This window comes from Coregonus clupeaformis, chromosome 15 (assembly GCF_020615455.1).
Source record: "Coregonus clupeaformis isolate EN_2021a chromosome 15, ASM2061545v1, whole genome shotgun sequence".
NCBI classification, from domain to species: domain Eukaryota; kingdom Metazoa; phylum Chordata; class Actinopteri; order Salmoniformes; family Salmonidae; genus Coregonus; species Coregonus clupeaformis.
Genome location: NC_059206.1, coordinates 5,647,595 through 5,670,884, shown reverse-complemented (window position 1 = coordinate 5,670,884; position 23,290 = coordinate 5,647,595). Strand labels below are relative to the sequence as shown.

The following is a 23,290-nucleotide window of genomic DNA, read 5'->3' as shown; positions in this document are numbered from 1 at the left end:
CCCACATAAAAACACCATGTAAACACTTTTTCTTGCCATTGGTGCTGTGATCAGTAGGTGGAGGAAATCGGTTATTTGCTTGTGTCTCAGGAGCTGTCATCGTACAAAACATGAAATACATCAAGTTGCCATGTGTGGACATTTTCCTTACGAAACAGTCCAACGATTGACTTCTGTTTTCTATACCCAATTACCATAGTAGACCTATCTTTTAAAAATGTGATACTAACCTTTTTCCTCCTAGTATTCAACACCACTGATCAGAAATATTGATAAAATGTTTCACAGTGCAATAACATACAATTCAGTTAAACTCAGTAGCTCTTTTCCCCATGGTCAAATACAATCTCAGTTGCTTTGGGTACTGTAAAAACCTACCACCACAACCTGGACTCAGGGGTAGACATAACATAGTAAATGTAAATCAGGGACACTCCAATTAGTATGATATGTTACGTTTCGTAAGGTATGTATTAATTTGTGGATGTCCATCATCCATTTCGTATGATATGTTACGAATTTGCAAAGCGTATGATATGTTACGAATTCCAATTGGTTGTGGCTAATGTTAGCTAGGTTAGGGTTAAGGTTAGGCTTAGGAGTTAGGTTAAAGGGTTAAGGTTAGGGTTAGGGGAAGCTAATATGCTAAGTAGTTGCAAAGTAACCAAAAGTAGTAAGTAGTTGCTAATTAGCTAAAATGCTAAAGTTGTCCGTGATGAGATTCGAACACGCAACCGTTATATTCTACAAGACTCAATGGGTGTATATATAACTAATTTAAAAGTCAAAAAATGGATGTAGCAAACGCAGATTACCCGTTTTAGAGCTCAGGAAGTATATGAGGAGATTATCATGAAGAGGAGACCAGAGGGGTATACTACAAAGCAGAATCAAGGAGTTCGCCAGCTAACTTGCCTAAATATTCGGATATAACTTTAATTTCTTTTGAACGATAAGATTGAAATGGGCATAGTCTAATTGTTTTAACAAACAAAAACACATACCGAAGTTTAGCTGTTTTAATGAACCAGAAAATCTATAATTATTTCTGGTTGCTTATCAAAGTTAGCTGGCTAACTCGTTTATCATGCTTTGAAATATACACCTCAGCAGTGTGGGGAGACCCGTAGTTAGGTAAACCATATGGAGTGATTAATTATGTTTAAGATCAGAGGTGAAAGAGTAATCCATTTAACTGCAGTGTAGAAACATCTTTCCATTACACACACTGTAACCACATCCAATGACTAAGAAATTGAAAACTTCCAGGGATGAGGACACTACTTTTTCAGGCCAGGATTCACCCTTAGGATCCCACGCACAGGGATAGTTCAGTTGTCATCGATCCAACTTTCACTGCTTTACCTCAGGTTTCTCTTTACATTCAAGGAAGAATCCCAAAGTAGATATCCTGTTCGTTTTTTCAGAAATGAATTACTTTATTCACAGAAAGGTCAATATAAAACGTTTACTTGGTAACATATTTAAAGGAATAGTTAACCCAAATTACATAATTACATGTTGGTGTCCTTACCCTGTAAGCAGTCTATGGACAAGGTAAGACTGCCTACAGGGGAAGGAAACCAATATGCAATTTTGTAGTTTGGGTGAACTATCCCTTTGAGGAGCAGTTTTAACATAACATCTATGAAATGGTGCCTCCAAACAGAATAACATAAAACCTATGAAGTGGTGCCTCCAGACAGAATAACATAAAACCTATGAAGTGGTGCCTCCAGACAGAATAACATAAAACCTATGAAGTGGTGCCTCCAGACAGAATAACATAAAATCTATGAAGTGGTGCCTCCAGACAGAATAACATAAAACCTATGAAGTGGTGCCTCCAGACAGAATAACATAAAACCTATGAAGTGGTGCCTCCAGACAGAATAACATAAAACCTATGAAGTGGTGCCTCCAGACAGAATAACATAAAACCTATGAAGTGGTGCCTCCAGACAGAATAACATAAAACCTATGAAGTGGTGCCTCCAGACAGAATAACATAAAACCTATGAAGTGGTGCCTCCAGACAGAATAACATAAAACCTATGAAGTGGTGCCTCCAGACAGAATAACATAAAACCTATGAAGTGGTGCCTCCAGACAGAATAACATAAAACCTATGAAGTGGTGCCTCCAGACAGAATAACATACAGTAAAGGGAGTTTAATACCTCTCCCTAGGGCTACAGCCACACAGAGATTTTGTGTTAGAAAAATGCGAATTGAGCAAATGGGTTTCTATGGGAGTAATCCATTGTTAAGTGAAAAACGCACAGTATATCAACCTGTGTGCGTAAGCAACTCGTCTATAAATAATTGACTTGAGTTTTGAGGGACAAAGAAATACAATGATGAATGCCCATGCATTTTCATATGTTCCTGTATGGCTGTAGCCCAAGGGTCAAATCCTACCTGGACTCTTGCACAAAACTAATGCGTTAAAGAATTAGGCAAAAGTTTGAGTTGTGCATGCATCTCAAGTTAGGAATTGACCCCCACTCTAACATCATGTTATTTAATTTAACAACAATTATTGAACAACAATTTAATTAATCTTGATCAGGAAAGGAACAGTACATACAGTGGGGGAAAAAAGTATTTAGTCAGCCACCAATTGTGCAAGTTCTCCCACTTAAAAAGATGAGAGAGGCCTGTAATTTTCATCATAGGTACACATCAACTATGACAGACAAATTGAGGAAAAAAGATCCAGAAACTCACATTGTAGGATTTTTTATGAATTTATTTGCAAATTATGGTGGAAAATAAGTATTTGGTCACCTACAAACAAGCAAGATTTCTGGCTCTCACAGACCTGTAACTTCTTCTTTAAGAGGCTCCTCTGTCCTCCACTCGTTACCTGTATTAATGGCACCTGTTTGAACTTGTTATCAGTATAAAAGACACCTGTCCACAACCTCAAACAGTCACACTCCAAACTCCACTATGGCCAAGACCAAAGAGCTGTCAAAGGACACCAGAAACAAAATTGTAGACCTGCACCAGGCTGGGAAGACTGAATCTGCAATAGGTAAGCAGCTTGGTTTGAAGAAATCAACTGTGGGAGCAATTATTAGGAAATGGAAGACATACAAGACCACTGATAATCTCCCTCGATCTGGGGCTCCACGCAAGATCTCACCCCGTGGGGTCAAAATGATCACAAGAACGGTGAGCAAAAATCCCGAACCACACAGGGGGACCTAGTGAATGACCTGCAGAGAGCTGGGACCAAAGTAACAAAGCCTACCATCAGTAACACACTACGCCGCCAGGGACTCAAATCCTGCAGTGCCAGACGTGTCCCCCTGCTTAAGCCAGTACATGTCCAGGCCCGTCTGAAGTTTGCTAGAGTGCATTTGGATGATCCAGAAGAGGATTGGGAGAATGTCATATGAAACCAAAATATAACTTTTTGGTTAAAACTTAACTTGTCGTGTTTGGAGGACAAAGAATGCTGAGTTGCATCCAAAGAACACCATACCTACTGTGAAGCATGGGGGTGGAAACATCATGCTTTGGGGCTGTTTTTCTGCAAAGGGACCAGGACGACTGATCCGTGTAAAGGAAAGAATGAATGGGGCCATGTATCGTGAGATTTTGAGTGAAAACCTCCTTCCATCAGCAAGGGCATTGAAGATGAAACGTGGCTGGGTCTTTCAGCATGACAATGATCCCAAACACACTGCCCGGGCAACGAAGGAGTGGCTTCGTAAGAAGCATTTCAAGGTCCTGGAGTGGCCTAGCCAGTCTCCAGATCTCAACCCCATAGAAAATCTTTGGAGGGGAGTTGAAAGTCCGTGTTGCCCAGCGACAGCCGCAAAACATCACTGCTCTAGAGGAGATCTGCATGGAGGAATGGGCCAAAATACCAGCAACAGTGTGTGAAAACCTTGTGAAGACTTACAGAAAACGTTTGACCTGTGTCATTGCCAACAAAGGGTATATAACAAAGTATTGAGAAACTTTTGTTATTGACCAAATACTTATTTTCCACCATCATTTGCAAATAAATTCATACAAAATCCTACAATGTGATTTTCAGGAATTTTTTTTCTCATTTTGTCTGTCATAGTTGACGTGTACCTATGATGAAAATTACAGGCCTCTCTCATCTTTTTAAGTGGGAGAACTTGCACAATTGGTGGCTGACTAAATACTTTTTTTCCCCACTGTATTATGAAATCATTGTATGAATAGATTTACAAAGAAATTAACAAGGTCATTTTTGTCAGAAGGAAAGCCTTAACTAATACCTGCATGTTACAGGTGTATTGTATCCACAAGGATTTAAAAATGTGCCTTGAAACGTGCACTGGTCTTACTAAAAGTAAGCATGGAATTGAATAACAAAAAATCCACAAAGACTGCATATTTTTGGTACAGACACGTTCTCCTTGTCTAGAGGAGAAAAGCACCAATATACATGGTGGTCTCTGCTGAACAGTCAATCAGTCCATAATTGTCTTCATCAATGGACACCATCAGGAGATCCCCTTCCTCCAGGGTGACCACCTGTCCTGTGTACATTGTCCTTCTCTCTCCTCTCCTATCATCTGGTATGCTATCCTTGACTTCCATGATAGGCCAATTATTTTCATAGCTAATGGAGTATTTCAGGACTTTCAGGCTAAGAAAATGGACCTCGCCAGATACCTTGTCCTTATCTGGCATTCGAAAGTTGACCCCCACATAGACAAAGTATCGGCCTTCCTGAGGGACAACCAGAGCTTGCTTGCTCTCGTCATAGGTGAAATTCTGCATGTGCACCAAGCCAGTGTCCTGGTGTTCCCATTGGATGTAGTCTTTAGGCACGGAGTTGCAGCTTGATGATGCTGGAGGTAGGAGAAGATGGAGAGGATCAGAGGTAATATATAAATGATCGTGATTCTGGAAATATATCCACTTGATATTCAAAATACAAAAATCCAACATTCCTGACAGCTGCACTCACACAATATTACCACAGACTCACAGTGTGCACACTATAGCCTATTAGCAAACTAAGCAGGAAGTTTGATTAGGCATGTGAATAACACCAAACTTTTGAATGGTAGTGTGTGTATATATACACACACACACACACACACTACCGTTCAAAAAAATGTTGGCCATTAAAATAACATCAAATTGATCAGAAATACAGTGTAGAATATCTACATAGGCGTACAGAGGCCCATTATCAGCAACCATCAGTCCTGTGTTCCAAAGGCACGTTGTGTTTGCCTATCCAAGTTCATCATTTTAAAAGGCTAATTGATCATTAGAAAACACTTTTGCTGAAAACTGTTGTGCTGATTAAAGAAGCAATTAAACTGGCCTTCCTGAGACTAGTTGAGTATCTGGAGCATTAGCAATTGTAGGTTCGATTACAGGCTCAAAATGGCCAGAAACAAATAACTTTCTTCTGAAACTCATCAGTCTATTCTTGTTCTGAGAAATAAAGGCTATTCCATGCGAGACATTGCCAAGGAACTGAAGATCTCGTACAACGCTGTGTACTACTCCCTTCACAGAACAGCGCAAACTGGCTCTAACCAGAATAGAAAGAGGAGTGGGAGGCCCCGGTGCACAACTGAGCAAGAGGACAAATACATTAGAGTGTCTAGTTTGAGAAACAGACGCTTCACAGGTCCTCAACTGGCAGCTTAATTAAATAGTACCCGCAAAACACCAGTCTCAACGTCAACAGTGGACAGGCGACTCCGGGATGCTGACCTTCTAGGCAGAGCTGCAAAGAAAAAGCCATATCTCAGACTGGTCAATACAAATAAAAGATGGGCAGTCTGAGATATATGCTCCAGATACTCAACTAGTCTCAAGAAGGCCAGTTTTATTTCTTCTTTAATCAGCACAACAGTTTTCAGCTGTGCTAACATAATTGCAAAAGGGTTTTCTAATGATCAATTAGCCTTGTAAAATGATAAACTTGGATTAGCAAACACAACGTGCCATTGGAACACAGGACTGATGGTTGCTGATAATGGGCCTCTGTACGCCAACGTATCTATTCCATAAAACAAATCTGCTGTTTCCAGCTACCATAGCCATTTACAACATGAACAATGTATTTCTGATCAATTTGATGTTATTTTAATGGACAAAAAAATTGCTTTTCTTTCGAAAAACAAGGACATTTCTAAGTGACCCCAAACTTTTGAACGGTAGTGTATATATACAAACTACCAGTCAAAAGTTTGGACACCCTACTCATTCAAGGGTTTTTCTTTATTTTTATTATTTTCTACATTGTAGAATAATAGTGAAGACATCAAAACGATTAAATAACACATACAGTGGGGAAAAAATGTATTTAGTCAGCCACCAATTGTGCAAGTTCTCCCACTTAAAAAGATGAGAGAGGCCTGTAATTTTCACCATAGGTACACGTCAACAATGACCGACAAAATGAGAAAAAACAATCCAGAAAATCACATTGTAGGATTTTTAATGAATTTATTTGCAAATTATGGTGGAAAATAAGTATTTGTTCAATAACAAAAGTTTCTCAATACTTTGTTATATACCCTTTGTTGGCAATGACACAGGTCAAACATTTTCTGTAAGTCTTCACAAGGTTTTCACACACTGTTGCTGGTATTTTGGCCCATTCCTCCATGCAGATCTCCACTAGAGCAGTGATGTATTGGGGCTGTCGCTGGGCAACACGGATTTTCAACTCCCTCCAAAGATTTTCTATGGGGTTGAGATCTGGAGACTGGCTAGGCCACTCCAGGACCTTGAAATGCTTCTTACGAAGCCACTCCTTCGTTGCCCGGGCGGTGTGTTTGGGATCATTGTCATGCTGAAAGACCCAGCCACGTTTCATCTTCAATGCCCTTGCTGATGGATGGAGGTTTTCACTCAAAATCTCACGATACATGACCCCATTCATTCTTTCCTTTACACGGATCAGTCGTCCTGGTCCCTTTGCAGAAAAACAGCCCCAAAGCATGATGTTTCCACCCCCATGCTTCACAGTAGGTATGGTGTTCTTTGGATGCAACTCAGCATTCTTTGTCCTCCAAACACGATGAGTTGAGTTTTTACCAAAAAGTTATATTTTGGTTTCATCTGACCATATGACATTCTCCCAATCCTCTTCTGGATCATCCAAATGCACTCTCGCAAACTTCAAACGGGCCTGGACATGTACTGGCTTAAGCAGGGGGACACGTCTGACACTGCAGGATTTGAGTCCCTGGCGGCGTAGTGTGTTACTGATGGTAGGCTTTGTTACTTTGGTCCCAGCTCTCTGCAGGTCATTTACTAGGTCCCCCCGTGTGGTTCTGGGATTTTTGCTCACTGTTCTTGTGATCATTTTGACCCCACGGGGGTGAGATCTTGCGTGGAGCCCCAGATCGAGGGAGATTATCAGTGGTCTTGTATGTCTTCCATTTCCTAATAATTGCTCCCACAGTTGATTTCTTCAAACCAAGCTGCTTACCTATTGCATATTCAGTCTTCCCAGCCTGGTGCAGGTCTACAATTTTGTTTCTGGTGTCTTTTGACAGCTCTTTGGTCTTGGCCATAGTGGAGTTTGGAGTGTGACTGTTTGAAGTTGTGGACAGGTGTATTTTATACTGATAACAAGTTCAAACAGGTGCCATTAATACAGGTAACGAGTGGAGGACAGAGGAGCCTCTTAAAGAAGAAGTTACAGGTCTGTGAGAGCCAGAAATCTTGCTTGTTTGTAGGTGACCAAATACTTATTTTCCACCATAATTTGCAAATAAATTAATAACAAATCCTACAATGTGATTTTCTGGAAAAAAAATTCTCAATTTGTCTGTCATAGTTGACGTGTACCTATGATGAAAATTACAGGCCTCTCTCATCTTTTTAAGCGGGAGAACTTGCACAATTGGTGGCTGACTAAATACTTTTTTTCCCCACTGTATGCAAGAACCACAGAGTCAAGAATCATGTAGTAACTAAATAAGTGTTAAACAAATCAAAATATATTTGAGATTCTTCAAATAGCCACCCTTTGCCTTGATGACAGCTTTGCACACGCTTGGCATTCTCTCATCCAGCTTCATGAGGTAGTCACCTGGAATGCATTTCAATTAACAGGTGTGCCTTCTTAAAAGTTAATTTGTGGAATTTATTTCCTTCTTAATGTGTTTGAGCCAATCAGTTGTGTTGTGACAAGGTAGGGGGGGTATACAGAAGATAGCCCTATTTGGCAAAAGTCCAAGTCCATATTATGGCAAGAACAGCTCAAATAAGCAAAGAGAAACGACAGTCCATCATTACTTTTAGACATGAAGGTCAGTCAATACGGAAAATGTCAAGAACTTTGAAAGTTTCTTCAAGTGCAGTCACAAAAACCATCAAGAGCTATGATGAAACAGGCTGTCCTGAGGACCGCCACAGGAATGGAAGACCCAGAGTTACCTCTGCTGCAGAGAATAAGTTAATTAGAGTTACCAGCCTCAGAAATTGCAGCCCAAATAAATGCTTCACAGAGTTCAAGTCACAGACACATCTCAACATCAACTGTTCAGAGGGGACTGTGTGAATCAGGCCTTCATGGTCGAATTGCTGCAAAAGAAACCACTACTAAAGGACACCAATAAGAAGAAGAGATCTGCTTGGGCCAAGAAACACGCGCAATGGACATTAGACCGGTGGAAATGTGTCCTTTGGTCTGGAGTCCAAATTTGAGATTTTTGGTTCCAAGCGCCATGTCTTTGTGAGACGCGGTGTGGGTGATCGGATGATCTCTGCATGTTTAGTTCCCAGCGTAAATCATGGAGGTGGTGTTATGGTGTGGGGTGCTTTGCTGGTGACACTGTCTGTGATTTATTTAGAATTCAAGGCACACTTGTTTGTTTGCCACATCATTCTGCAGCGATATGCCATTTACTCATCCCATCGGGTTTGGGCTTAGTGGGACTATCATTTGTTTTTCAACTGGACAATGACCCAACAAACCTCCAGGCTGTGTAAGAGGTATTTTACCAAGAAGGAGGGTGATGGAGTGCTGCATCAGATGACCTGGCCTCCACAATCCCCCGACTTCAACCCAATTGAGATGGTTTCGGATGAGTCGGACGGCAGAGTGAAGGAAAAGCAGCCAACAAGTGCTCCTTCTAGACCAGGGGTGTCAAACTCATTTTAACTCAGGGGCCACATGGAGAAAAATCTATTCCCAAGTGGGCCGGACCGGAAAAATCATGGTATATATAACTTAAAAACAACAACTTCAGATTGTTGTCTTTGTTTTAATACGATCAACATACAACATAAAGCTGGAGCCTGAGGACAGTGTGTCCAAAATAGTACAAGCACAACATCACTATTAATCATAAAACACCTCAAGTTATTTGAAAGTTCTGAGGACAAAGAACACACAAACACACAATGCCTCAGTGATTAATAGAACTGTTTCACAGATCACAGAACTATATCAGGGTGTCATTTCTCAGGCAGAAATGTAGATAAAAATAATGAAATCCTGTTCCCCAAACAAGTGCAAGAACCATAGAGTCAAGAATAGGTTAAATATACAAATAAAACAAAATCAATTAAAAACAATAGCACATCAACATAAAAACATATAAACATAAAGCTGGAGCCTGAGGACAGTGTCCAAAAGCACAACATCACTATTAATCATAAAACACCTCAAGTTATTTGAAAGTTCTGAGGACAAAGAACACACAAACACACAATGCCTCAGTGATTCACAGAAGTATATCACACATCACAGAACTATATCAGGGTGTCATTTCTCAGTCAGAAATGTAGATAAAAATAATGAAATCCTGTTCCCCAAACAAGTGCAAGAACCACAGAGTCAAGAATAGGTTAAATATACAAATAAAATAAAATCAATTAAAAACAATAGCACATCAACATAAAAACATATAAACATAAATCTGAACGCGTTGCTCAAACTCCCGTAAAAGTCCCGTTATTTTATCTTTGAACCGCTTCATGTCTGCCACATGTTGGGTCGCGCACACATTTTTCAGACAGGGGAAGTGAGCTGCATCACCACCGGCAAGTTGCGTCTCCCACAATGACAGCTTCAACTTGAAAGAACGTATGCTGTCATAATACTGCGTGACAACTTTGTTGCGCCCTTGCAGCTGTTTGTTCAAGTTATTCAGGTGCTCTGTAACATCCACCATAAATGCAAGGTCCTGCATCCATTCTGCGGGATGAAATTCTAACACTGGTTTGCCCTTTTCTTCCATGAACTGTTCAATTTCTTCTCGTAAATCAAAGAAACGCCTCAGCACAGCACCTCGGCTTAACCATCTTACCTCAGTGTGGTATGGCAGGCCATAGATGTGGTCTTTCTCTCTGAGAAGGCTGTCAAACTGACGGTGATTCAGGCTTCTGGATCGGATGAAATTAACAGTTTGGATGACCACCTTCATGACGTTATCCATCTTTAATGACTTGCAACACAAAGCCTCCTGGTGCAAAATACAGTGAAAAGTCAAAAAATCACGTCCTCCATTTGCAGATTGCACTTTCTCTCTGAACTTTGTCACAACGCCTGCTTTTTTCCCGATCATTGAGGGCGCACCATCTGTAGCCAGGCTGACAGCGCGGGACCAGTCCACTCCGACCCTGTCCAGCGCGCCCGACGAGTGCGGTAAAAATATCAGCTGCTGTCGTTGTATCTGTCATCGGCACCAACTCCACGAACTCCTCGGTGACGGTCAATGTGTCATCAACTCCGCGGATGAAAATGGCCAGTTGTGCAACATCTGTAATGTCCGTGCTTTCATCAATTGCAACCGAAAACGCAATAAATGACTTTACTTTTTGCTTCAACTGGCTGTCCAAATCCACTGAAAGATCGGAAATCCTGTCTGCAACTGTGTTTCTTGTCAGGCTGATATTTGCAAAAGCCTGCCGCTTTTCAGGGCACACAATCTCCGCTGCCTTCATCATGCATGTTTTTACAAATTCACCCTCACTAAATGGTTTTGAAGCCACTGCGATTTCATTAGCAATGAGGTAGCTAGCTTTCACTGCAGCGTCACTGATGTCTCGGCTGTGAGTAAACACAGACTGCTGTTTCTTCAGACCCGCCAACAGTTCATTCACCTTCTCTCATCTCCGCTGTCCTTGAAAGTTGTCATATTGATAGGCCTACTGCTGCTAGGTAGCTCTCTCTCTGCTCTCCCCCTCCTCTCTGTCTGTCCTTGATTGCAGGAGTGAAGTCTGGTGTGCGGGAGTCAGGGTTCCAGCTGCAGCTCATTCACCATAATCACCTCAGCCTTTAAGACCCGGTCAAACTTACCACTCATCGTCAGATCATAGTCAAGACGACCATATTATTGGAACCCGACTCCTGCCTCCGCTTCACTCCTGCCACCACCATCCTGCTTTCCACTACCGGACCTCCCTTTTGGACTCACCACGGACACTAGGACATTACGGTACCACACCTGCCCTGACCTGGATCTGTTACCCGCCCTGTAATCTGGATTTGCTCTTCCCCTATTATTGGAAACCTGAACATTGTAAATAAACCTGTTAAACCTTCTCTGGCTTGGTGTGGTTGTCTGCATTTGGGTTCAATCCAGTTAAATCGTGACAGTATGATCTGACCAACATGAACCCAGCAGACAGTAGCTCGGATACCACCCCAGAGTGCACTCAAATCCGGACTGCCATAGCCAATCAGGGCATTTTACTTGGCCAACATGATACCCTGTTTAAGACTATTGCTGAGAACCGTCAGGTGCTGTTTAATCAGGTTCAATTACTCACCAATCAAGTGTCTGCCCTTTCTACCCAAGTTAATAATGCACCCCTTGGGCATGGCATACAAACTGCTCCTTCTCCTGCTCCACCTGTTTTTCCTACCCCTTCAGCCCAGATCAGAGAGCCTTTTGTACCTGCTCCAGAGCGCTATGATGGGAACATGGGAACCTGTGGCGATTTTTTGACTCAATGCTCGTTAGTGTTTGAACAACAGCCCCTCACCTACGCCTCAGAAAGAGCCCGTATTGCCTACCTTATCAACTCTACTAGCGGTTCCGCTCGTGCCTGGGGATCCGCGGTCTGGGAGAGTCAGTCGGACATTTGCAACGCTTACGTTGCCTTCACCACTGAGATGAGGAAGGTTTTTGACCACCCCGTACGGGGCAAGGAGGCTGCGAAACGGTTGTTTTCTCTTCGGCAGGGGGCTCGCAGTGTGGCGGAGATGGCAGTGGAGTTTCGGACTTTAGCTATGGAGAACTACATTCGGGACTCCTTGGCGGCAGGTATTATTCGTCCTTCCTCGTCACCTGTAGGAGCGGGATTCTTTTTTGTTGCTAAGAAGGATAAGACCCTCAGACCCTGTATTGATTTCCGTGGACTTAACAACATCACCATTAAGAACAAATATTCTCTGCCATTAATTAATTCTGCTTTTCCCCTCCTTCATGGTGCAACTATCTTTACCAAACTGGATCTACGAAATGCGTATCACCTGGTGCGCATTCGTAAAGGTGATGAATGGAAGACTGCCTTCAACACACCCTTGGGACATTTTGAGTATCTAGTTATGCCTTTTGGGTTGTCCAATGCCCCTGCTGTTTTTCAGGCACTAGTCAATGATGTCCTTCGGGACATGTTGAATCGGTTTGTTTTCGTCTATCTGGATGATATCTTGATTTTCTCAGAGTCCTCCCAGGAACATGAACTGCATGTGCGCCAGGTGTTGCAAAGATTGTTGGAGAACAAACTGTTTGTGAAGATGGAGAAATGTGAATTTCATGTGTCTGAGACCTCTTTTTGGGTTACATCATAGCTCAGGGGGAGTTGCGGATGGACCCAGCTAAGATCTCTGCTGTCACGGACTGGCCAGCCCCTCCACCCGCAAACAACTTCAACGATTCCTGGGGTTTGCGAACTTCTATAGGAGGTTCATCAAGGACTACAGCCGCATTGCGGCGCCACTCACCGCTCTCACCTCCATCTCACGACCATTCGCTTGGAATGAAGGGGCCGAATCAGCGTTCGAAGAACTGAAACATCGCTTCGCCTCGGCTCCCATTCTGATGCAGCCGGACCCCGACCGCCAGTTTGTCGTGGAGGTGGATGCATCCGACACTGGGGTAGGTGCGGTGTTGTCACAACGTTCTCCTGAAGATAATAAACTGCATCCCTGTGCTTTTCTCTCAAGGAAACTTTCTCAGGCAGAGAGGAATTATGATGTTGGCAATCGTGAACTGCTCGCCGTTAAGCTGGCTCTCGAGGAGTGGCGACATTGGTTGGAGGGGGCGGAACAACCCTTCATCGTTTGGACGGATCATAAGAATCTGGCTTACCTCCAGTCAGTGAAGCAGCTCAACCCCCGTCAAGCCAGGTGGGCACTATTTTTTGGGAGATTCAATTTTTCTCTGTCTTACCGTCCTGGGTCACGCAACGTCAAGCCTGACGCCCTGTCTCGTGTTCATTCGGCTGTTGATACTGGTAGTAACCCTGAACCTATCTTGCCTCCTACCTGCAGTATTGCGGCCATCACATGTGACATCGAAGGGATTGTTAGACAGGCTCAACATCATCAAGCTGACCCTGGGAGGGGTCCTCCTAACCGGTTGTTTGTCCCTGAGTCTGCTCGCTCCCAGGTACTTCAGTGGGCTCACTCGTCCCCCCTTACCTGTCACCCTGGAGTTTCGCGGACCCTTGACTTTGTGCGACGGAAGTTCTGGTGGCCCACGATGGAGGCGGACACTCGAGCTTTCATTGCTGCTTGTACGGTATGTGCACGAAGTAAGAACTCCACCCAGGCCAGCGCTGGTCATCTACGACCTCTACCTATACCCAGCCAGCCCTGGTCGCACATTGCTATGGATTTTGTCACTGGACTTCCCCCCTCGTCTGGAAAGACTGTCATTCTTACTGTGATTGATCGTTTTTCTAAGTTCGCTTATTTTTTGGCCCTACCTAAACTGCCCACTGCCAGAGAAACTGCTGATATTTTGGTTGAACATGTGTTCCGCTCTCATGGTCTACCCACGGATATTGTCTCTGACAGGGGTCCCCAGTTTGTCTCCCAGGTATGGAAAGCTTTCTGTAAAGCTTTGGGCATCACATCCAGCCTGTCCTCTGGATATCACCCCCAGACCAACGGGCAAGCCGAGAGAGCGAACCAGGAGATGGAGACCGCTCTCCGCTGTGTCACAGGGTCTAACCCTGGGTCATGGAGCTCCATGCTCCCCTGGGTGGAATATGCTCATAACACCTTGACTAACGCTTCCTCTGGTTTGTCTCTCTTTCTGTGTGCTCTGGGTTATCAACCTCCCCTGTTCCCTTCTCAAGAGAGGGAACTGGCGGTACCCTCGGTGCAGTCCCACATGCGCCGCTGCTTCAAGGTCTGGAGGAAGGCCAGGGTAGCTCTGTCCCGAGCTCGGCGTACATGCAGAGGCAAGCCAACCGTCACCGGTCCCAGGCTCCCGGTTACTCTCCTGGTCAAGAGGTATGGCTTAAGTCACGTGACCTTCCATTGAAAGTGGAGTCTAAGAAGATGGCGCCTCGTTTTATAGGACCGTTCAAGATACTGTCTATTGTTAACCCCTGCGCGGTTAAGCTACAGCTTCCTGCCTCCCTACGGGTTCATTCCACCTTTCATGTTTCCCAGATTAAGCCTGTGTCGGTTAGCCCTCTGTGCCCGCCCTCTCGTCCCCCTCCTCCGCCCAGGATCGTGGGTGGGGGTCCGGTCTACACTGTCCGGCGACTTCTGGATGTTCGCCGCCGGGGTCTTGGTTTCCAGTACCTGGTGGATTGGGAGGGTTATGGTCCTGAGGAACGTTCCTGGGTGCCCAGGAGCTTCATTGTGGATCCTGCTCTGGTCCGTGAGTTTCATAGGTTACATCCCGATAAACCCTGTCGACCGCCAGGTGGCGTCCGTAGAGGGGGGGGTACTGTTAGGCCTACTGCTGCTAGGTAGCTCTCTCTCTGCTCTCCCCCTCCTCTCTGTCTGTCCTTGATTGCAGGAGTGAAGTCTGGTGTGCGGGAGTCAGGGTTCCAGCTGCAGCTCATTCACCATAATCACCTCAGCCTTTAAGACCCGGTCAAACTTACCACTCATCGTCAGATCATAGTCAAGACGACCATATTATTGGAACCCGACTCCTGCCTCCGCTTCACTCCTGCCACCACCATCCTGCTTTCCACTACCGGACCTCCCTTTTGGACTCACCACGGACACTAGGACATTACGGTACCACACCTGCCCTGACCTGGATCTGTTACCCGCCCTGTAATCTGGATTTGCTCTTCCCCTATTATTGGAAACCTGAACATTGTAAATAAACCTGTTAAACCTTCTCTGGCTTGGTGTGGTTGTCTGCATTTGGGTTCAATCCAGTTAAATCATGACACATATTTGTCGGCATGAAGACTCACATAGTGGCGACAGAAGGTTATATTCTTTCAGCACTGCAACATGCTCTGAACACACCAAACATACAGCTTTCCCATTCAATTCCGTGAAAAAATAGGATGACCATTTTTCTTGGAACACTCTGCACTCTGCGTCCACTTTTCTCTTTTTTGACAGAGACATATTGGGGCAATGAGGGTGCCAAAGCACATAATGTTAAAAGTAGAAGCCGTAATAAATATCGCGGGCAAAACAAAGTAGCTCATTGGCTGCACGTGCTTGACCTACTTGCTCTGCCCCGGTATAAACAGTTTGCTTGCTTAACACAATTGCTATTGCGCCATCCAGTGGACGCAATTGGAACAGCAGTTTATTTTATTGAAAAATTGCAGCGCATTTTTATACTTTACGAAATTATTATTATTATTATTATTATTTTTATTTTTTCAAAATCATCTCGCGGGCCGGATTAAACCCATTTGCGGGCCTGATCCGGCCCACGGGCCGGACGTTTGACACCCCTGTTCTAGACTGTTGGAAAAGCATTCCAGCTGAAGCTGGTTGAGAGAATGCCAAGAGTGTGCAAAGCTGTCATCAAGGCAAAGGGTGGCTATTTGAAGAATCTGAAATATAAAATAATGGGACCCATCTCGTCTAAAAAGTTGACTCAAGTTTGCCAAAAAGCACCTGGATGATCATCAAGACTCTTGGAAGAATGTTCTATGGACAGATGATTCAAAAGTATAACTTTTTGGACGACATGGTTCCAGTAATGCCTGGCGAAAACCAAACTCTCCATTCCATAGTAAGAACATCATACCAAAGGTCAAGCATGGTGGTGGTGGTATAATGGTTTGGGGATGCTTTGCTGCCTCAGGACCTGGACGACTTGCCTTAATAGAAAGAACCATGAATTCTGCTCTGTATCAGAGAATTCTACAGGAGCATGTCAGACCATCGGTCTGTGAGCTGAAGCTGAAGCGCAGCTGGGTCATGCAGCAAGACAATGATCCAAAACACAATCAAATCTACATGAAAATTGCTAAAAAGCAACAAATTGGAAGTTTTGGAATGGCCTAGTCAAAGTCCAGACCTAATCCCAATTGAGATGTTGTGGTAGGACTTGAAACGAGCAGTTCATGCTTGAAAACCCACACGTCACTGAGTTAAAGCAGTTCTGCATGGAAGATTGGGCCAAAATTCCTCTACAGCGACGTGAGAGACTGATCAACAACTACAGGAAGCATTTGGTTGGAGTCATTGCAGCTAAAGGTGGCACAACCAGTTATTGAGTGTAAGGGGGCAATTACTTTTTCACACAGGGGAATTGGATGTTGCATAACTTTGTTTATGAAATAAATATGTAATTGTTGTGTTATTTGTTCACTTATGTTCCCTTTATCTAATATTAGGTTTTGGTTGAAGATCTGATAACATTCAGTATCACAAATATGCAAAAGTAGAGAAAATTAGAAAGGGGGCAAATACTTTTTCATAGCACTGTATATATATATAGCAGAATATATTAAAAACACGCTTTACTAAGACCTACTTGTCAGGTGAGCGTTTGGCTTCGGATTCTGTCCTTGACGATCTGGTAGGAAAAAGGGAAAAAACCATCAGTGCATGCTTGCTGTAAGCTGCTGATAGACGTGCCTCTCTCTAGGCTTCATTCATAAAATCAAAGGAATGTACCATGGAAGACATATCATACCAGCGAAATAGTTACATACCTATAGCTTGCTGTCTTGAGTTTTCTGCAGTTGTGAATGTATCCTACAAAAACAAAGACAAGTTAACTATTAATGGTGACCCACAGAAGTTAAGGTTCCATTTAAATCCAATGCCAAAGCTCTCCGGCATTTGTGTGCCCCGTTAAAAACATGTGGATGTCCCATTGCTTACCTTCTCAATACAGTCTCTGATCACACGCTGCGTAAAGAAAAATACAGCTGCACAGCCCAGAACCAAGAATAACGTGACAAGACGCCAGCGACTCTCCTGTCGCTTCATTTCTTGACAGTGTTTGAGCAAAAGAAAAACAGTCTCTTGCTGCGCCATTGAAATCACGGTGTCTTCAGGAATCTCGCGGTTCCTTGCGCACGTCTCCATATCAAACCACGACTACAAAGTCTAAAGTAACCTTATTTCTTCTTAATGATATACATCGAATTTATAGTTCCGCTACCACCTACGCAACTTGGCTGTCAGTGCCGTTACCTGCATGTGTGCCCTGGGAAAATCCCCAAAGTCTTGCACTGACAGACTGATATGACGTCTTTTTATAAAGTATTTGTTAATGTCTTTGATCATATGAGCTGCATAAGGATTGGGAGGATGAGGACATTCCATGTATTTATTTCTGTCAAGGTGGATGCCAGAAGGTCTGCGGTTTGCCAAGATAGCTTGGGGGCCACTGGTGCTAATCTTAGAAGGAGTACATGATCGAATATACTGACTAGGGTGCAACACTATACCAAATAGGGTGATACTATTGTTGTTGGGAGTGACACTCAATAATGGTTGGCCACTGTTGGATGGAATTAGCTTGCAAAGCCCTATATAAACTGATGACAATAGGCTATTGTGAATCCAGTACTGTAATATTAAATACTCTGAACCAACTCTCCATCTGTCACGAGTGTCAGTGTAATGCGGTGGGTCGAAGTCAGTCGCAGGACACAGAACTCAATGAAAACGTACTTTACTGATAAGTAAAGAAACAAATACAAAATACCTCCACACAGGGAGGAGCAAACCCGCTCACCAAAAGTGTTTAACTACTCTCTTACATCCTGAAGTACTCGATACCAGAGAAACTTGTCATAACACAGACTATCCCTCATGCTGCTATAAATGCCCACTCTCAAATTCATAGACAGAGCTGTGGGTCCAAAGGTAGTATTTTATCATACGCAAATTAAGGCAGTTCAATGTAGACAAACGTATAATGACGCTCTTGTATCTTCTATTAATAATAGAGAGCTTCCTGACCTTTTGTTTTATTGCATGACACTTCTCCCCGTCTATCTACAAAATACACAAGATTGTGAATAGGTCTGGAAAAATATCCTTACTGTGTGCCATTCAGCTGCATCACATCGACCTAAGACTCCTGTGAAGAAAGGCAATGCCATAGCTAACCTGACCCTGTCAGCAGGATCTCACGCCTATTTCGCTGCATATTGCAACATAATACCTTTTTGTGCAATCTAATTTGTGTAAAAAGCAGCAACAGACAATGTCCTAGATACAGTGCATTCGGAAAGTATTCAGACTTTTTCCACATTTTGTTATGTTACAGCCTTATTCTAAAATGAATTAAATTGTTTTTTCCCCCTCATCAATACACACACCAAATCAAATCAAATTTTATTGGCCACATGCGCCGAATACAACAGGTGCAGACATTACAGTGAAATGCTTACTTACAGCCCTTAACCAACAGTGCATTTATTTTTTAATAAAAAAGTAAAATAAAACAACAAAAAAAGTGTTGAGAAAAAAGAGCAGAAGTAAAATAAAATAACAGTAGGGAGGCTATATATACAGGGGGGTACCATTGTTCAGGATTAATACATTATCAGATGCAACACAACTTTAAAGGAAAGGCAGCTGCTCTTTTGTTTATAAACAGATACAAACACACATCCTGCATCGTCACTGACCCCTAAATTCAATTATATTAACCAAGCCCTCAACATCAAACAAAGAAAAAAGCTATTTCACTCGAACATTTATTTTTGCATATCCCAACTCCCCCTGAGACATCTGCGGAGAGTTGGGGTCAGAGCAAGGGTCTGCCATTTACCGCAGTCTCTGGAGCAATTGGGGTTAAATGCCCCCCCAAACATAATCAATGCCGTTTTCACTTATTTTCAGTTACTCGTGTTTCATTTTCCATCTACAACACATTCTGAAGCATAAACACCTGATGAACGCAACAGTAGTCAGCAGAATCAGTAGCACAGAAGCTAGAAGGAACGCCATGACATCCACAGAGTGGTAGGAGTACCAGGGCATTCTGTAGGACTCTGTACGTAGGTGAGCAGTACCTTTGTGTCTCATGACATACTCGATCCAGAACATGGCGAGGTCCAGGGGGTTCATTGGCTGATCCCTGTGCAGGTTGGAGAGCCTTTGCATGTTCTCCCTGTAGGACGGCTCCTGAAGAACTTCCTGTAAGGCCTTGAGGAAGTCATTGTCTACCGTGGCTATGGTCACAATCTTTGCTCCTCCTCTCGTTTGCAGACGAAGGAGGTTGTCGTATTGGTCGAAAAACAGAGGTAGGCCCACAACGGGGACTCCGTGGTAGATGGCCTCTTGAACTCCATTGGTTCCTCCATGAGCTACAAACAGCCTCATCTTAGGATGTCCTAGTAGGTCATTCTGCGGCATCCAGTCAACTAGTAAGGTGTTGTTGCCCAGAGTCGCTGGCCTGTCCCCAATGTGCCTCCAGATGATCTTCTGAGGCAGTTGGGCAAAAGCAGATGCTATCTCGTCTGTTATGTCACTCGGGAGTTCCTTGACGAAAGTCCCCAAAGACATGATAATGGCACCATGTTCTCCTGAACTCTGAATAAAGTCCTCCAGGTCTTGGGGAAGGGGCTTGGCCGGTTTACACTGAAACCCTCCCATGTAGATAACGTTAGGCATGGTGGGACGGGGGAACTCAAACACAAAGTCAACTCTCATGAGCCACAAGTCAGCCCCCTGCATTAACTCATTAAAGTCCACACCCGGTTGGAAATACTCATCACAAACCGCTTGGTAATAGGGTCGCACTAGGAACCTGTCCTGAACTTGTCCAAGCAATTTAATAAGCATATTCTTCACTCTCTCTGTGAAGGTCATTTTGTCCGTCAGCCCAGATCCAGTCATTGGAACGTAAGACATGGGGGGATGGTGCGATGACCTGATGTCCCTCTCCAAATGTGACCCAGCGGACGTTGTAGACAAGGGGTAGCTGAAGATAGTGGGCCATCAGAACACCTGCTCCCCATGCCGGGTCAGTCAAGACAAGGTCATACTGGGTTTCCTTTAGGTTCTTCATTAAATCCTTGTCTTCAATCATATTGGTCACCATTTCAGCCATCATCTTAGGAACTTTAGACATGAATGACAAGGCCTCCACCTGCAAACTGAAGAAATTTAAAACCGAACTTTTACCTCTTTCTATATCGAGGACTTTGTTGAGAATTGGCTTCACAAAGCCCTCGTCTACTCCATCAGTGACATGTACTGTAATAGAGCTGTAATATGAAGACTCCTCTTTAATGTACCAGCTTTTGTTTGTTCGTACCACGGTCACAGAGTGTCCTTGAGCATGAAGGGCCTTGATCAGAATGTCCATGTGAAGCCAATGGCTTCCTTCCAGAGGAAAGACCAGAACCTTCCCACTGTGGCAAGCTGGCAAAGACACCATGAAGCATGTCACAAGAAGACTTGAGAAAATGCTCCAAAGATGGTACGCCATCCTTCTGAAGGAGAAGGAAAACATTGTCATCACATTTATATTTAAAGCTAGAATCTGTATTTGGTGAAACGGCCATGTTTGTTTGGGATATTACAACAACAAAGAAGTTACTTTAAATGAGGAACACTTTTATTTTCCCCTCTGACATCATTGCAAGCCCGATAGAACAGCAGAATATGTACTGCAATTGTTTTTTTACCACGCTGCTGGTAAAGGCACTTGGGCAAACAGAGGTACTATGTCACCAAATGTGGATTGTAGCTTTATGACATAATTAAAAGCTTCCCTTATTTGGCCTTTTTATAAGACCTAGGCCGGGATTCAATCTGATTGCGTTTTGTCTGCTATGCACCTTTTTAAAGGCAATGTTCCCACGTTTGTGTAGACTGTATTCACGGTACATGCTGCATAAATCGTCTCAATCAGAAATTAGCTTTAAATGTCATATAAAGCTGATCTACCACTGATTGTATTGAATCCCGGGACTAGAGTGGCCTCTAGTATTGTGGTTGAATATTGATAATTTTTGGATAGAGGGTCACCGGGCATTAAATGTCACACAGAAACACTTCAGTCCATAGAAGAAAACCTCAGATTTACTCACCGACAAATCCGCCAATGTTCGAAAAGAAATCCGTATGAATGAACTTCTGTGAACTTGAATGAATCCTTATGTATGAACTGAGTCTGAGCTTGTGTGTTTGCTTCTTATCTCGTTCTAGTAAGTTCAAAGTTCTTCCCCAGTCAGTCAGGACCTTGTCATTCTGTTAAAGAGACAGACCTGTTTTGCATAATTATATCAAGTACCTGTCCAGTTAGTCGAAGATTCAGACCATGTGGTACAAAGTGACTATTACTTACCAAATGGTCTGACAAAGCTCTTTTTAAAATTCACATTCCGAACGCATGTTAAGGGGAAATATGAGCTCAGAGATTTTGAGCAAACACACTGATTGATTATTATCACACTTTCGTTTTTCCAGGGGGGTTGAGACCACTCGCTTTTTGGATTCTAAGGGTCATTCTCCAAATGGGGTGGCTTTTGCTTGCACCACTACGAGCAGAAAAAAACATGTAATTAAATGCAGTAAAAAAAATTACAAGTTTAAAGAACTTACATACATTTTATTATTGAGTAGTTTAACTTGAATATCAACTGAAGTTTGAGTTGAGGGGTGACCCTATGTTCATTTGTCTTGCTACAAAAATATCTCAGAAGAGAAATTCTACTGGATTCTAACCACCTTTATTTTGAGTTGTTGAAGTACAGCACCCACTCACTGATACCTGACAATAGAAACACAATGACGCATCATCTAAAAATATGTATGTTCTTATTTAAAATTGAATTGTTAGCAACAGCCAAACGATAAACCACGTGTTTCTGTGAGGTGTAGTTTCTCTGGTTCAAGTTGAAAGCCTCTGTACGTGCGTCTTATTTCTCTAAATTAATTGATGAAAACAACCCAAGATGTATCTTCAGAAACATAGCCAGCCTCACAAAGAAGCAGGTCCCAGCCTGCCAATATGTATTTTTCTAACCTCACCTCTAATGATTATATGTTTTTCAATGACCAAATTACTACAATCAGAGAAAATCTCAATTAATCTGCTTGATACGCTACAAACCCTACAGGATTATGAGGAGACCACAGCTACTCTGGATTGTTTTACACCCTTGGTTTATGATGACATGGTTAAACGTATCATGCGCTCCAAGCTCACCACTTGCCAACTTGACCCTATACAGTGGGGGAAAAAAGTATTTAGTCAGCCACCAATTGTGCAAGTTCTCCCACTTAAAAAGATGAGAGAGGCCTGTAATTTTCATCATAGGTACACGTCAACTATGACAGACAAAATGAGAAAAACAAATCCAGAAAATCACATTGTAGGATTTTTTATGAATTTATTTGCAAATTATGGTGGAAAATAAGTATTTGGTCAATAACAAAAGTTTCTCAATACTTTGTTATATACCCTTTGTTGGCAATGACACAGGTCAAACGTTTTCTGTAAGTCTTCACAAGGTTTTCACACACTGTTGCTGGTATTTTGGCCCATTCCTCCATGCAGATCTCCTCTAGAGCAGTGATGTTTTGTGGCTGTCGCTGGGCAACACGGACTTTCAACTCCCTCCAAAGATTTTCTATGGGGTTGAGATCTGGAGACTGGCTAGGCCACTCCAGGACCTTGAAATGCTTCTTACGAAGCCACTCCTTCGTTTGCCCGGGCGGTGTGTTTGACACCTATTGCAGATTCAGTCTTCCCAGCCTGGTGCAGGTCTACAATTTTGTTTCTGGTGTCCTTTGACAGCTCTTTGGTCTTGGCCATAGTGGAGTTTGGAGTGTGACTGTTTGAGGTTGTGGACAGGTGTCTTTTATACTGATAACAAGTTCAAACAGGTGCCATTAATACAGGTAACGAGTGGAGGACAGAGGAGCCTCTTAAAGAAGAAGT

At 43.1% G+C, this 23,290-nt stretch overlaps 1 protein-coding gene and 1 long non-coding RNA gene across 2 annotated transcripts; both read right to left on the bottom strand.

Annotated features, from left to right (window-relative positions):
* Positions 1-4,190: 4,190 nt before the first annotated feature.
* LOC121583199 lies at positions 4,191-18,015 on the bottom strand. The gene is made up of 3 exons (XR_006003457.2): positions 17,088-18,015; positions 16,907-16,948; positions 4,191-4,843 (listed from the first exon to the last, which is right to left on the bottom strand). It is a non-coding gene; the product is annotated as an uncharacterized LOC121583199 (long non-coding RNA).
* Positions 18,016-19,201: 1,186 nt separating this feature from the next.
* LOC121582080 (UDP-glucuronosyltransferase 2B20-like) lies at positions 19,202-21,566 on the bottom strand. Its single transcript, XM_045225363.1, is given in 3 exon segments — positions 19,202-20,253; positions 20,255-20,834; positions 21,435-21,566. Coding segments are annotated over 2 exon segments (1,593 nt in total). The 5' UTR covers positions 20,831-20,834; positions 21,435-21,566; the 3' UTR covers positions 19,202-19,236.
* Between the last annotated feature and the right edge of the window lie 1,724 nt (positions 21,567-23,290).